The sequence below is a fragment of the Acanthopagrus latus genome, chromosome 9, assembly GCF_904848185.1.
Source record: "Acanthopagrus latus isolate v.2019 chromosome 9, fAcaLat1.1, whole genome shotgun sequence".
In the NCBI taxonomy this organism is placed as follows: domain Eukaryota; kingdom Metazoa; phylum Chordata; class Actinopteri; order Spariformes; family Sparidae; genus Acanthopagrus; species Acanthopagrus latus.
Window position 1 is genome coordinate 8601351 of NC_051047.1, and position 13097 is coordinate 8614447.

The 13097-nt window shown below is 42.1% G+C and overlaps 2 protein-coding genes across 9 annotated transcripts in view; one reads left to right on the top strand and one right to left on the bottom strand.

Moving 5' to 3' along the window:
- The window catches only part of itgbl1 (integrin, beta-like 1), a 51950-nt gene extending 44891 nt beyond the window's left edge, over positions 1–7059 (bottom strand). The window contains exons 1-2 of one of the 2 annotated variants that reach the window (XR_005076890.1): positions 6686–7059; positions 2513–2715 (exon numbers count right to left, since the gene is read on the bottom strand). Coding sequence is in view for 1 of the 2 variants with exons in the window: in XM_037109429.1 (XP_036965324.1) it covers positions 2513–2715; positions 6686–6777 (295 nt within the window). In the remaining variant the exon portion in view is untranslated. The remainder of the gene's footprint in view (positions 1–2512; positions 2716–6685) is intronic. The other variant, XM_037109429.1, reaches the window with a different exon arrangement.
- Positions 7060–9586: 2527 nt separating this feature from the next.
- The window catches only part of nalcn (sodium leak channel, non-selective), an 88672-nt gene continuing 85161 nt past the window's right edge, over positions 9587–13097 (top strand). For 3 of the 7 annotated variants that reach the window (XM_037109421.1, XM_037109426.1, XM_037109427.1), the window contains exons 1-2: positions 9600–9741; positions 12468–12529. The gene's annotated coding sequence lies outside the window, so the exon portion shown is untranslated. Of the gene's footprint in view, positions 9754–9794; positions 9915–12467; positions 12530–13097 lie in introns of those variants that run through there. The other 4 variants (XM_037109422.1, XM_037109425.1, XM_037109423.1 and 1 more) reach the window with 3 other exon arrangements.

Here is a 13097-nt window from a genome sequence, read left to right on the forward strand (position 1 = left end):
CACATGCACGCATATCTCCATTAGACCTGCTCTGGATGCACACATATCTCCATTAAACCCTGACACTCATAGCCCAGTGACTATAGAGGATGCCGCACAAACAGATGAGGGTCCTTTTTTTCTTTACATTGACTCAGAGGGGAGCAGCCCTTCACACAGCTTCCAGGGTATATCATCTGATAATGGTAAGTTTTGGGGGAAAGCTTGCAGCCAGTCCTCTTGCATTTTAAAACTAATGCAGTCCACCAAAATAGCTCTGCAATAACTTTCATTTTTGTGAGAGTTCTAATCCTGAGTTTTTGTGGAAATTTTCATTTTCGAGTCTGTAGATTGTTGTGCAGTAGAATTCTATTACACTGAGAAGTGTTTCCTCTGAGGGGTTGACTAAATATTTGAAAAACCTCGGAGTAAAATTTGCTAATATCCAACAGAGCCATAAACTCCTCCCTCCTAAAATACCTCATAGTTAAATATACTACAATGAGTTTTTAAAAGGCTGTAAAACAGTCTAAATATAACAATAGTGATGCCTCTATATGACCACATTAGCGATCTTTAGTGAGAAGACTGGCAATTTCTATACAGTTATTCCTAATGCATTTCATGGGTAATTCTGATCACAAATTCAGCGAAGTGAAGGCGAAAATAATTGGCTGATGAACAAAAAAGTTGGAAGGCTGTTTAAGGCGGAAGAAAATGGTGAGCCAAGGGATTCAAATGAGGCTACCTGTCGTCCGCATGTCAGAAGGTTTTAACTAAACAGATGCCGACAATTTGCAGTCAGGTTTGCAATGTTTCATCCGAGCCTTGTCGGTTGTTGGCTTACTTACACACATATGTGTGTTATTGATCTTACTCTCAGGCATTCTTCCACTCGCTTCCAAAACAAATGGACACACAAAGAGGATTAAGATCTTCACATCATGAGGTGGTGGAAGCACTTCTGCGGTTGACGGCAGGGAATGCTAGAATCAACGCAACACATAAGTTCCCTGTATTTACTTGCTTGTAGACCCATGTTTTGGCCACGCTGGCAGAGGGTAACACAACAAGCTGTAATCTGACATACTGTCTTTTAGTATTACCTAGTAAACTTGATAAGGCAGTCTGTAGCTTTCTTAAACAGTGATTATAAAATGTGGCAACATCATTCAATGGGAGTCCAATATTTACCCTTCCTTAGGTTTCTTCCTTAGGTTTCTTTTACTTTGACCTACTCCTGGGGGAAGTATCAGACTCTTTAAGTGCGCTACTATGTTGCTAATTCTGTCTGGTCATATGTTTGATGCTGCGTAGGTAGCATGCATGGGTATTTGGGTAACATTGCTGAAAAACAGCTGCATCTGAGAACAATGCTGACGAGAGTGAATCACAGTAAAGTTGTGGTGTCCCGTAAAACGATAATAATACGTTAAAAGATGTTATAAAGCTTCATAGATCCGCGGTGGGTAACGTCAAGGTCTGATGATAACTCTTCCCACCACCAGCAACCCGTTTCACATTACATGTAGCCATTTTGATTGATTGTTAATATAAAAATATTGATTATGGCAGCTCCAAGAAAAGAGCCCCATAAACTGCTGCCATAAAGTTAAGTCGACCTAAACTAGCAGCAGCTGAAAACTGAACAATGTAGCATTCATCGAGCTAAGATTTACTGCAGGACTGTTGTATTTTACTGCGGTAGGTTTAGATGTACCTGATACATTAGCACAAAGTGAAAATCCATGTCACCGTTCCCTTAATATCATATAAACTTATATGATGATATCCATCCAGCTTAATGAGCTAAGTAAATTGGAGCAGCTGACAAACCGAGCTCCTTATTCTAGAGAAATAGCTTCTTTTTGTTGCTAAATAAGAGTCTGGGCTCATCTTGGAAAATGAATGTGCAAAGTTAAGAGTATCTCGGGAGACGACTTGTTCCGCGATTGTGGATGTTCTTTCCGAGAACTTGCAAAAATGTGCAGGCAACAGGCTATGTTCAAAGCTGTGCCTCCCAACAACAGCTAATGCCTCGGTAAAGTGCAGGAACCAACCAGCTGTCTGCTACCAATGAAGGCCTTTGAAGTGCTGCCAAGGTGATGCGGGCTCTCGGAGACACAATACTGCACCCCTCTGATTTGGCAAGGAAGAGGGAAACACATGTGCAACCAAAATACTCTAAAATCACTCGGAGACTGTGAAATGCATGTTTCTCTGTTTCAGATCATATCAAATGAACAAGACAATAAAAACTTGAATAAATCTTGTAGGTTTTCTTTGGCTCACTCCCCGCGGGCTCTCTGTTCTTCCATGCATCTGGCTTATGCAGACACTCGAGAGTCAGCTGGAGAGTCCATCTGCAAGCTCGCGGTGAGGTGGTCTGCTGCATCACTTGCTGACCCATCACTAACAACCACAGCAAGTAGTAAAGTAAGTGGATCCATGTGTGTGTCCACTACCCCTCGCATGAAACCCATTGGACGATCTTTGCTGTGTTATTTGTCAATACGTGTGTCATTGTACGCACCATTGCAGGTGTTCCCGTTATACGTCTCGCAGACCCAGTCGTGGCACTCGCAGCGTGGGCCGAAGAACTTCCCGGGATCTGTGGCCTGGCAGAGGCAGATGCCGCAGTCACACTTGCCCCTCCCACTGCAGATCTTGCCATCAGGTGTCCTGCAGCGGCGCAGGGACGACTCTGTGGACAGCTTACACACACCACCCACCTGGCTGGGGAAAAGAATGAAGGTCAGTTTTTTAATGTAGCTGTGGAGGTGAAGGGGTCAAGTTGGCCGCCATCTGTGTCTGTTTGAAATACAGAATACCACATCTGAGCTGAAATACCTTTGTTCAGACATGTCCCCCTTAATACAACAGCAGAGACCTACTTATTCAAGATGGTCCTTATGTTCAGTGTCTATGCGCACACACTTTCAATGTGCCCAGCGGCAAGGTAAAGACAGTAACTTCACATACAAATTTGAGCCTGACATGTGAGCTTCCATTCTCTTGGTGGATATTTTACTTCAACATATTGAAGGAAGAAAAGCCTGAGATGGATAATAGTGGGAAGAATGTGACTTCTCGGAGCACAGCCAGCCATTCTTGTCCTACATCAAGACAAAACAAACGCCCTGGTAGGACAAAATAACGGAACATGAAGGATGAGGCTAATAAATCAAACAAATCAAACGGGCCAGGAACAGCTTCACCTTTCATCGAGCACACTCCGGCAGCTGTTGCAGAGCTTTGTTGTGACTGCATGGGATCTCTCTGTGAGATTTGTTTCGTTTGGACGCTGTCTGACATTCTTTTTTTCTATTCTCTGCCCTGCCAGACGATCCAGTCTGGAAACAGTAGACACATTTCAAACAATCAGCAGATCAAGTGTTCCTGACACTCCCACTAAATGAAATACAGAATGTGTGTGTTCCATGTGTCACTAGGGGGTTACACAAGTTTCATTTCGCACAGGCCTCCCACCCCCACTGACAGCCCTCTTCAGGCCTGACCACACTGTTCTGCTGAGTAGTGCGCTGAATGTATCTGCATATCAGGATGAGCCTTAATCACTTTCTTTGACAACATTACACCGAGATGACTACATGTGGTCAACCACGGCCTCGTCCAATCAGTCACTAAGACCCGATATAACAGACAATAAATAGCGTACTCGACAGTGACGGTAAGCTGAGACAGTTACCAGTCATCATCAGTTTTCCTCATCACTGTCAGACGCGGAGTCATACACAGATACATTTCTCAACTGTACAAGGTGGTGCATTGTGCTGAGGGATTGTTAGCAGACGGTACTAAACGTGGACACTCTACATCAGGACTGCTACATCTGTTGTGGGCTTGTACTGCTGCTGACACATTTGTTTGTTCCGCACGGTACTTTCCTTGATGCAGCATGGAACTTTGCGATGAGGGGGACAGTGGCAAAGAAGACATCGGCGATGTGGATGTTCCCCTTTCAGGATTCACCTACAGGATGTGTGTGTGTGTGGGTCTTCCCTTTTGCCACATTACAAACCTTCATTTCTAGCTTTTTTCAGCGCCATAAAACAAGTTTGCAGTTTTGGTGAACATTTCAACTGAATTTAAATGGGTGTGCCCTGATTTGCCATTTGTTTCAAACAAACTGGCAGATTAAAGTTGTCACCAAACAAGCAATGGCTGCACCATAACACTGTGAAACCAAATTTTACATCTGGTCTCAGGATGCTTCCTATAGGGGGTGAGGCAGCAGTGGTTAACTGTGTCTCCATCAGTCCCTGAGTGGGTTTTTCCTGTAGGGATCCAAGTTTTTTCAATGGAGCCATGTGGACCCATTGAGCAGATTTCCCTCAAACAGTTGCCGCTGCTATAAAACAGCAGGTGTTATTTTACGTCCAGGACAGTGCAGCTCGATGCGTTATTCCATCTGTCTCTTCAGAAAGAAGGAAAAAAATGGCATAGTTTTTGTCTGTCCTGTATGTGCTCTGGCACACTGGAGCACATATCCTCCGTGGAAATGAAAATAACTGAGGCTCTTGATGTTACTGCCACACTGTAGAAGGCTGGAATGGAACTGGGATCTATCAAAAGGTGACTGAAAATGCTGTGTCTACCCCTCATTGACGTCCAGCTATGATCATCTTTGTCATCTTTTGTGAAGTAAGAGTGGGAGAGAAATGAAATATGATAAAGCTTTTTTACTCCTTGTTTTGGAGTGCCTCCTTCCCTCTCAAAAGAGTTACAAGGGTAAGTGGTTAAAATCGCCCCTCATGAAATAGGACAACCTTTCAAGACCCTCATATGTCATCAGTTGTTGTCAATAGCATGTGAACAAATGCAGACGGACACTTCCAATTTGGCGTCTTCAGTTGTGGTGATTTCTCTTGTGCTGCTCCGGTGTACTGTAATATCAGTGCCTCTTACCGTTTATTTGATGGCGATAGAAAAGCATGGACGCTTGCAATTTGGTCTCCAATCAAGTCATCAAATAAAAAAGGACACTGCTTCATTACCTGGCCAATAGCTTTGCTTTATAGGCAAACATTAGCGACCCATGCTCCTATCCTGCCAGTCTGCACTCATATCAGTGGAGCATCTCCACTGATGGAATTCACCTCATTTATATTCATATTCAGGCAACATATGCCATTGGCAAAACAGTGTAACATTAGCTAGGTAGCTCGTGAGCTAGCAAGACATCAACAAACTAGCAGTTGTAGTAGCATTCTTCCAAGAGACACTGCCTTGGGTCAACACGGAGTTGTCATTATCCTCGGTTTGAAGCATGCCTCTTTGGAGAGCCATGCAGTCCTAACACTTCATCCTACCCCTGCATCCCCCACCCTACCTCGAGGCGTGAACATGCAAAACAGATGGATAAGGCTAAGTGATAAGTGCTAAGTGATATAAACGATTGCTTTACAGCCTTTTTCTCTTTAAAAAAATATGTGTAAAAAGTTACTTAGACTATGACTCATATTTCAATAATGGCTGCACATCCTGGTTCAGTTCCTGGGAGCCTGAACAATATAAATTACAGGGCCCATCCAAGGATTAAGCTGGCGTGAAGATGAATAAAGGTTAAGGACAATAACCCTATTTTGTGAGTACAGGTGGAGCATAACCATAGCCCTGACTCTTTAAGAAGCTGCTGGTGTTTTAGATGTTGCCTTGATGGAGCGCTGCATGCTCATGGCGGTGTCATAACTCTTCCTCAGTGGCCAGGCCTAAGAGGCCGCCAGAGAGTCTAACCTGTGTTCTTAGTTCACACCTTGTTCCAGTTTCACACCTGCTCTTTCTGACAATGACGTGTTGTTGTGACCTTGTGAACAAACAAGGTAGGTATTGTTTGGATATGCATCATTAAAAACCGAAGAAAACACCAATCACCTGGATTCTCAGGAGGTGGAGCTGGTGATTTCTGTGGTAAAGCATGCATGGGTTTGCCACTGCTGTCAAATAAAGGCTGTAAGTGCTATGTACACAATATAATCACTGCACAGGCATGGTGCACCTGCTTGAAGTAAACACCCCCTCTGCAGCTGAGTCATATGGCAACATTTACAGTACTGCTCACTGAGGCTCTACTGTTTAAGGCCAAGGTAAACAGAAATTAGTCTTTCACACTCATATTTCGGCCAATTCCTTCCTTCTCTCTTTCCGTTTTCACACTTGATTCCTCTTTAATGTAATATTTTTGAAAAATCAAGTTATGCATTTTGTAAAAATCCAAAAGAGAAAAAGGCAATGACAAGTTTTTGACACGCTTGCATTCTCTCCTTATCTTTTTCAATTCAGTTTGTGGCTCAAGATGTCACTAAAGCTTCTTCTGCACCATACCCACGACGACTACAGCTGTCATAACACTGTTATGGTAATTTGTGTCAGCTGACAGGTCCAAAAGAGAAATCTGCAAATGTTTTAAAGTTTGAAAAAGGTGCTGTTCAAAAGGCAATAATGGAAAGAGCAGACCTGCCCGCTGCTTGGCAAGCAGGATTACAGGCAAGTACAGCTACATAAAGAAACTGCACAAAATAACTGCAAGTGTAAACTACATGTATAGGCACTCCTAAAAACTTTTCCACATTGTAATCTGCAAATGTTGTCTTTGTCAGCAAAACCCTGCACCTCCCTCTTCCTTCTTGCTCTCTAGACTATCCCAAAATAAACATGAAAAAACAAAGCTGTGCGGAAAACTCACCTCACAGATTGTAACAAAGTGTCCTCCACGGCAGAGAGCAGAATCAGAAACAACGGCACTAACATGGACTGTACCAAAACCTCAGTGTGCATGTTTAAATCCCACAGAAACCTGAAGTAAAGTAGCTTGAAGGAATTTCCCAATCTTTCTCTCCTTAAACAGACAGGACAGGGGGAGAGAGTGAGAGGGGGGGAAAAGAAAAGAAGAGAAGAGAAGGAGCAGCAGGCTGGCCTGAACTGGCTCGATCCCTTCAGAGGCCAACAGTCCTCTACATACAAGTGCCTTTGATTAGTCTTGACTCTCAGACACAGTCCTGGGCAGGAGCTGGAGGGGGGGGGCTGCCAAAAAGAAAAGTTAAGTCACCAGTTTGAGATGTAATTAGAAGCAGACCGTATTTTTTCATGTTTTGTTTTATTTCCCCCCCTTTCTTTTCCACTTGATCTCTCTGTGGTGCTGTATGTTTTTTTTGCTTGTTTGTTTGTTTTGACCTATCGATCTTTTTGGTGTTGTTAATTATAAATAAAGCTCCAGAATCAATCCCTGCCTCTGATAGGTCTTTTCCTCTGAAGACCTTTTTTTTCAAATCTTACGACAGGAAAAGCTCAGGTGAGATTAACAAACAAATGATGGATGAAATTCTGTGAAGCTGCTTCTGAGTCACGTAGCTTACCTCTGTTTGCTTTTGAGCATGGACCTCTTTTTACATTGCGACATACAGCACAAACAGCACAGGTGTAATTACTAACATTAACGATGACTGCATCCTGTTATGTTTCACCAGTTCCAAGGACACAGTGTAGACAACAATGACTCACTGGGGCTCGCTGGGCTTTGTTAGTGGTATTAGTTCCACCTGCCACGCGTCTTAATGCTGAGAGAAATAACATTTAACTGATTGAAATCACCCGGTTCATTCATACTCCTTATTACCGTGCTAATCTCTGAATGTCCTCTACTAACCCACATCCCCCTCACGATCTAAGGTTCGTGGGGGACTGAATTAATTGTCCCACCTGTAATTAAAGGTCCTATTAGTAAGAAAAGTTGAAAGCAATGACGCCATGGGATTACAGGACGAGTTGGCCGCCATCCCAAAGCATTTTTGACGACTTGGGGCTGAGACTCAAAAATGAAATTTTTCGGACAAATAGGTCCTTTAATGACAGCGTAAGGTCTAGATTTGAGTTGTATGTTGTTTTACTAATTTCAAATGACAACACTAGTTTTGTCGTATTGGGAAAGCTGAGTTTATTGACTCGTTCAGTGTAATGATGGGTTCACTACAACATTTTCATGCCTTCACTGAGGATTCTGCAGTAAGTACACTCTCCCTGATTACCCTTTAACTATGGTGCTACAAAAATAACTACCACCTGCCACAGCAATTTGTTTAAACGATCTTTATAAGTACCCAGTGATGTAAATATAATGCTTCCCCATTGCAGAAAGGAAACTATAAAAGAACAAGGGCACGTGACCATCACCAAATAAACTAATTCACCCATTTGGAAACTTAGTCATTAGACTTTTTTTCTGTGTATTTTTTTTTTTTTTTAATAAAGGTATTTCTTCATCAAAGGTCATACGACATAGATATGCTGGATTCTAGTCTGCTTGTCCATGCATCTCCCATAGACTACTACCAGAACTTGCACTGAACCCTGGCAACATTGCCACATTAGATGATGTCATGTCCCCTCCACCTTTTACAGGTTCCTTGGATTGCACACAGCTTGCTAATATAATCAGAGTGTTTACTCATTTTGTTTGAACAGGGCAATTAATATGTGGAAACTGGTAATGTTATTCTTCAATTATTTTTTTTATGGCATGGTTAACAAGAACAGTCACAACAGAGATATCGGAAATCTGCAAACTTGTTTCTTTCTGTCATTTTCCGCAGTAAATGTAGCAGTTTCAGGATACATAATTAAGCACTGTAGTACGACCTATCAGATGTTTTCTGCTGTGCTTGCTTTATGTACTGTGTTACTTTGCTTATTTCTCCGAGAAATATAACAACCAAATCTCAGACAAACTGCCAGTTAAACTCAAGCTGTAATGTTATTTAGTCTGTGGTGAAATCAGGTCTCAAACATGATGTAAGTGAGAGTGTTATTATCAAGGAGACATGAATGCATCAAACACACATTCTAGATGAATTAGATGTTTACACTTTGCTGAAGCTAGTGTGCGATGCAGACGTTTTCTTGAGGAAGCGACTGTAAACAGTTGGCTCTAATGTTTCGCTTATTGCCTTCATAAGCTGATGAAATTTGTGATACTTTTTTGGACTGTCAGAACTGATCTATGAATTGAAATCCATCCAGAATCGATTTAATGCTCGTGGGCCATCAAGCATAAAACAGAGTTAATTGTTATGAAGGCACATACTGTGCAGGACTACGCCGACAACCGTCTGCACATTTTGTACTCTGGCAGCAGTCAAACCTCCTGATGCAAGCTCGGGCCAAAGGAAGGGGAGACCGATGCACAGCTATGTTAACTTCATAGACAGAGGCAGCAGGCTGAAGTTTATCTTCCAACATGCTCCTTTCATCCTGCAGGAACTCTAACTAACCCTGCTCTGAGTTGACCTGACAGCACTGTACTCTGCTTAATCATTTATGGGGACGTCGGTCACAGGTAGGCATGAAAACTTTGTTTTAACTGCCAGTTTTAATGGTTAGAAAAGCATTTATCTACAGCTTAATAAGCTCCTCCTGGTTTATGGTGTGGAGGACAGGAAAAAAAAGAACATGTCTGCCACGACTGACCATCACAGAGCTATGGCAGAAGTGATAACGATGAAGGCAAATAAATGAATTGGGGCAGGCTGTGATGCAATATAAGGACCCTCGACTGTTACCATGGAGACGGCCCGCGCGCCTCCGCTCCGTGCTGTTGATGTGATTGCTGCCTGCGCGCTCCCGCTCTATCCCACACGGTCTCTACACACACACATACACACACACACACACACACATACACAACCGGAAAAACAGCTGATGTATTGGACAGGACGAAACGCTGCAGATAAGGGAAACCCTCCTCCAGTAAGTGATACGGTATGCTTTTCTTAACCTGCCCGTCGTGTAACCGGACATCCAGCTGCCGTGCTTTAAGGACGCACCTGACGCTGGCTGCTGCCGCTGCTGCTGCTGCGAGCTAGCTTGCTGCTGCTTCTCCTGGAAGTGGGGGATATTCTCATCCTCCGGAGTAGGCCTTGGTAAAAAATATTGTCGTGTATTTGCTTCACTATCACGTGGCCAGGTTGTCACACATCGTGTTAGCTTCGTTTAGGACCTATGCTCGGCCAAATTTGGTGTTTACATGCCGTGTTAGCTTGTTTTTTTCCCCCTGCCTGATGTGGGCTAACACCTTAGCTCTCACCGGTTTCCATAGTAACCTTGGCTCCGTGGATGTCATTCAGTCAGGTTTCACTCTCAGTATGGATGTGCACGTCTCGATTGGCATCCAGGTGTGTGACAGCCTTAATAAACGTAGTTGATAAGCCACAGCAGCTTGTCTTGTGCTCTTAAGGATGCTGAGCAGTGTCCCAAAATGATTTTAAGGATTTCACAGTCTATCATTGAAGTCTGCTAGGCCACTGTGGCAGCCATAGTGGAGCCTTTACAAGTTTCTTAACTGCTCCACATGTAGTTTTTAATAATATTAAGAAGATTGCTTTGAATTTCTATTCTTTAAAATTATGCCCACATGCGATAGTGTAATTATGTCCATTTTAAACACACTCATAAAGTTTGCGAAAATACTGACAGCTGATCTCTCTTTGAAATACTGCAAACAGAACTTTAATAATGGCATGTTGTAATAATACATGCTGTAAGATACCTTTCTAGCATGCAAATGAGAGAAACAACATTACAGGGGCATTTTCAATGTTTTTCGGAAGTGGCATTTGCAGGTGTATTTTTGGACTTCAGTGCTTCCCAGAAATCCAGTGTCACCTGTGTGAATTCAGTCAGTTGTCAGTTGGCAGATTTGATCCACTTCCATAACAACACCACATAAAAATAATTTGCACCTTTTTTAAAAGTGTCATCGTCCAAGGTTATTGGTCTTTTCTTTGTTTGTTTGGCCATGACCATTAACCATTGACGTTAACCATTTACTTTAAAGTAATAATCTCAAATGTATTTATGTAAATACATTTTCTGTAAATGCCCTTGCATTTGCTGTCATACCAACTATGTACACTGGGTGGTGCACAGTTGGTGACACGTTCACTTAGTGGTTGGTTGGCCAGAGAGAGTAGCTGGTTCACATGCGACCTAAGAGTTTTGTTTATCCCTGTTTATGCTGGTGTTTGGAGTGAACAGTTCACAATACTGTCTACGGTCAAGGCCGAACAAACCGAGAAAGGACAGATATCAGCGGACGATGAATGTTTGAAGAACGGTGCCATTTTCTTTCATGTGATTTTGTTATGGAAGCGTGGCAAAGCTGCCAAATGATAACTGACAGACGTCACACAGGTGACGCTGGAGCTCTGGGAAGCAGTGGGGTCCAAAAGAAGATCTGCAATTGCTGCCTTGATTGATTGACACCTTAAGTAATCATAATGCTTATGAACATTTATCATGAAGTTGGCTGTGCCACAGATCAATATCAATTGTGTGAAGGATTCCTTTCCTCAGTGTTCCACCTATATACTGTATGCTTACATTATGTTTCAAATATAAGACATAAAACACAACACACTTTGTGTGTCAGTGTAGGCGGTAGGCACACAACAAAGTTATGTTTAAAACAATCAGTGACCAGAAAACTATTAAGTGACGACACTGTTAATATGTATTAACTGCTGCAATATTTAGGTTTATTGCTGCAAAAAGACGAGAGAAAAAACACATGTAATAGAAAGAGCTGAGTTTATTTGCCTTATTTGCTCATCATTGCATATTCTGTGATATGATTTTTGCGTTGTGGGAGTGATATATCGTGCAGCCCGAAAGCACAGTAACAAGATAAATATGATGATGTAGGTTCTTGTATAAATAAAATAAGGCAGGGAGTAGTGAGTGACAGTGCAAACAGTGCAGTGTAGAAATAGAGGTACCGCTCAACAAATCATATGCATAAAATGTATTATGTATGGGATTGAACAGTGTGGTATGAAAGGGTTAACAGTTATTTTTAAATGTATGTAATGTGAAAGGTCTCACTCAGAGAGAATATTGTTCAGTGCATTGTTTTAATTTTATGGCCCACAACATTTTAGTTCAGTCTCACTGCTTTCATCAGTGTCATTTTGATGCAGCAGACAGATGTTTTCAGCAAAAAACATCTGATAAACCCACTGTACACTAACAGCCCAAACCTCTAAATAATTGAACTGATGATACATATTATCATCCCGTAAAGTTTATATGTCAATTGTGTGCAGTTGTCCAATTAAACATGAATAATCATAAAACACATTGTGCATGTGGAGTTGTATTTTTGGCCGCCTGGTGAATATTAATCCACTATTACACTCCCTTTAGCTCTGTCTCAGTCTCCATCATCAACTGAAGGAACTATCTGTCTATATGGCTCTTCAGCTGCTAAATGCTTCATAATGGTCATCAGCTTGTTGCAAACTTTTTGTGCTGTTTGGTGCTGGGCGGGTTCCGTAGGTTTATCAGAGAATTTTGTCACAAGGTCAATGAGAGTGCAGGCTGTGGGGCATAAAAAGTGCACTTTTCAAATGAAATCAAACAGGGAAATGAAAAGGGTGGTGAATGTTAATTTTGCCACTGTCTGTTTGCCTCCTCAGGAGCTGTGTAAGAGCACCATTACCTTGGAAATGTCTAGATCCCCTCCTCAAATCTGAACAAGGTACACCTATTTGAGACCCATTTCTATAAAGTTCCACTAGAGGAGTGTGAGGATTGAAGAACTTGCCCATATTGACCAAACTTTTTCTTGTCTGCTGTAATTAACATGATACAGAGTGTGCTCTTCAAGAAAATAACTTGAGTGAAGAAAGTTTTCAGACTCCAACAAATACTCACAGTTACAATTAATCTGCCCAGTGATCGCATCCTCCCGTGAGGAACATGTCCTCTCCCCAAATGGGAAAGTAATTGCAGTCTTTGCCACCTATACTCCCACATAATAGCACTTAGACCCTGTAATTTTGTTTTCACTCTTTCTCACGTCTCCATCTGCATATGTTAAGTGTAGCAATTACACTGGGAAATTGCTTCTAACTACATGGGGTTTACAGGATGGACAGTTTCTTTTCTTGGTAAGAGCATAAAAGGAAACACAAGGGTGATACAGTTACATTGTTCTATGTGCGTTCCCATCCTTACAAAGTGTTTGCTTTGCCATGCTTATATTCGTAGTCTCCTTAGACTTTTTTTACTTTTTTAAAAAAACATTCGGGTTTTGTTACTCGTGT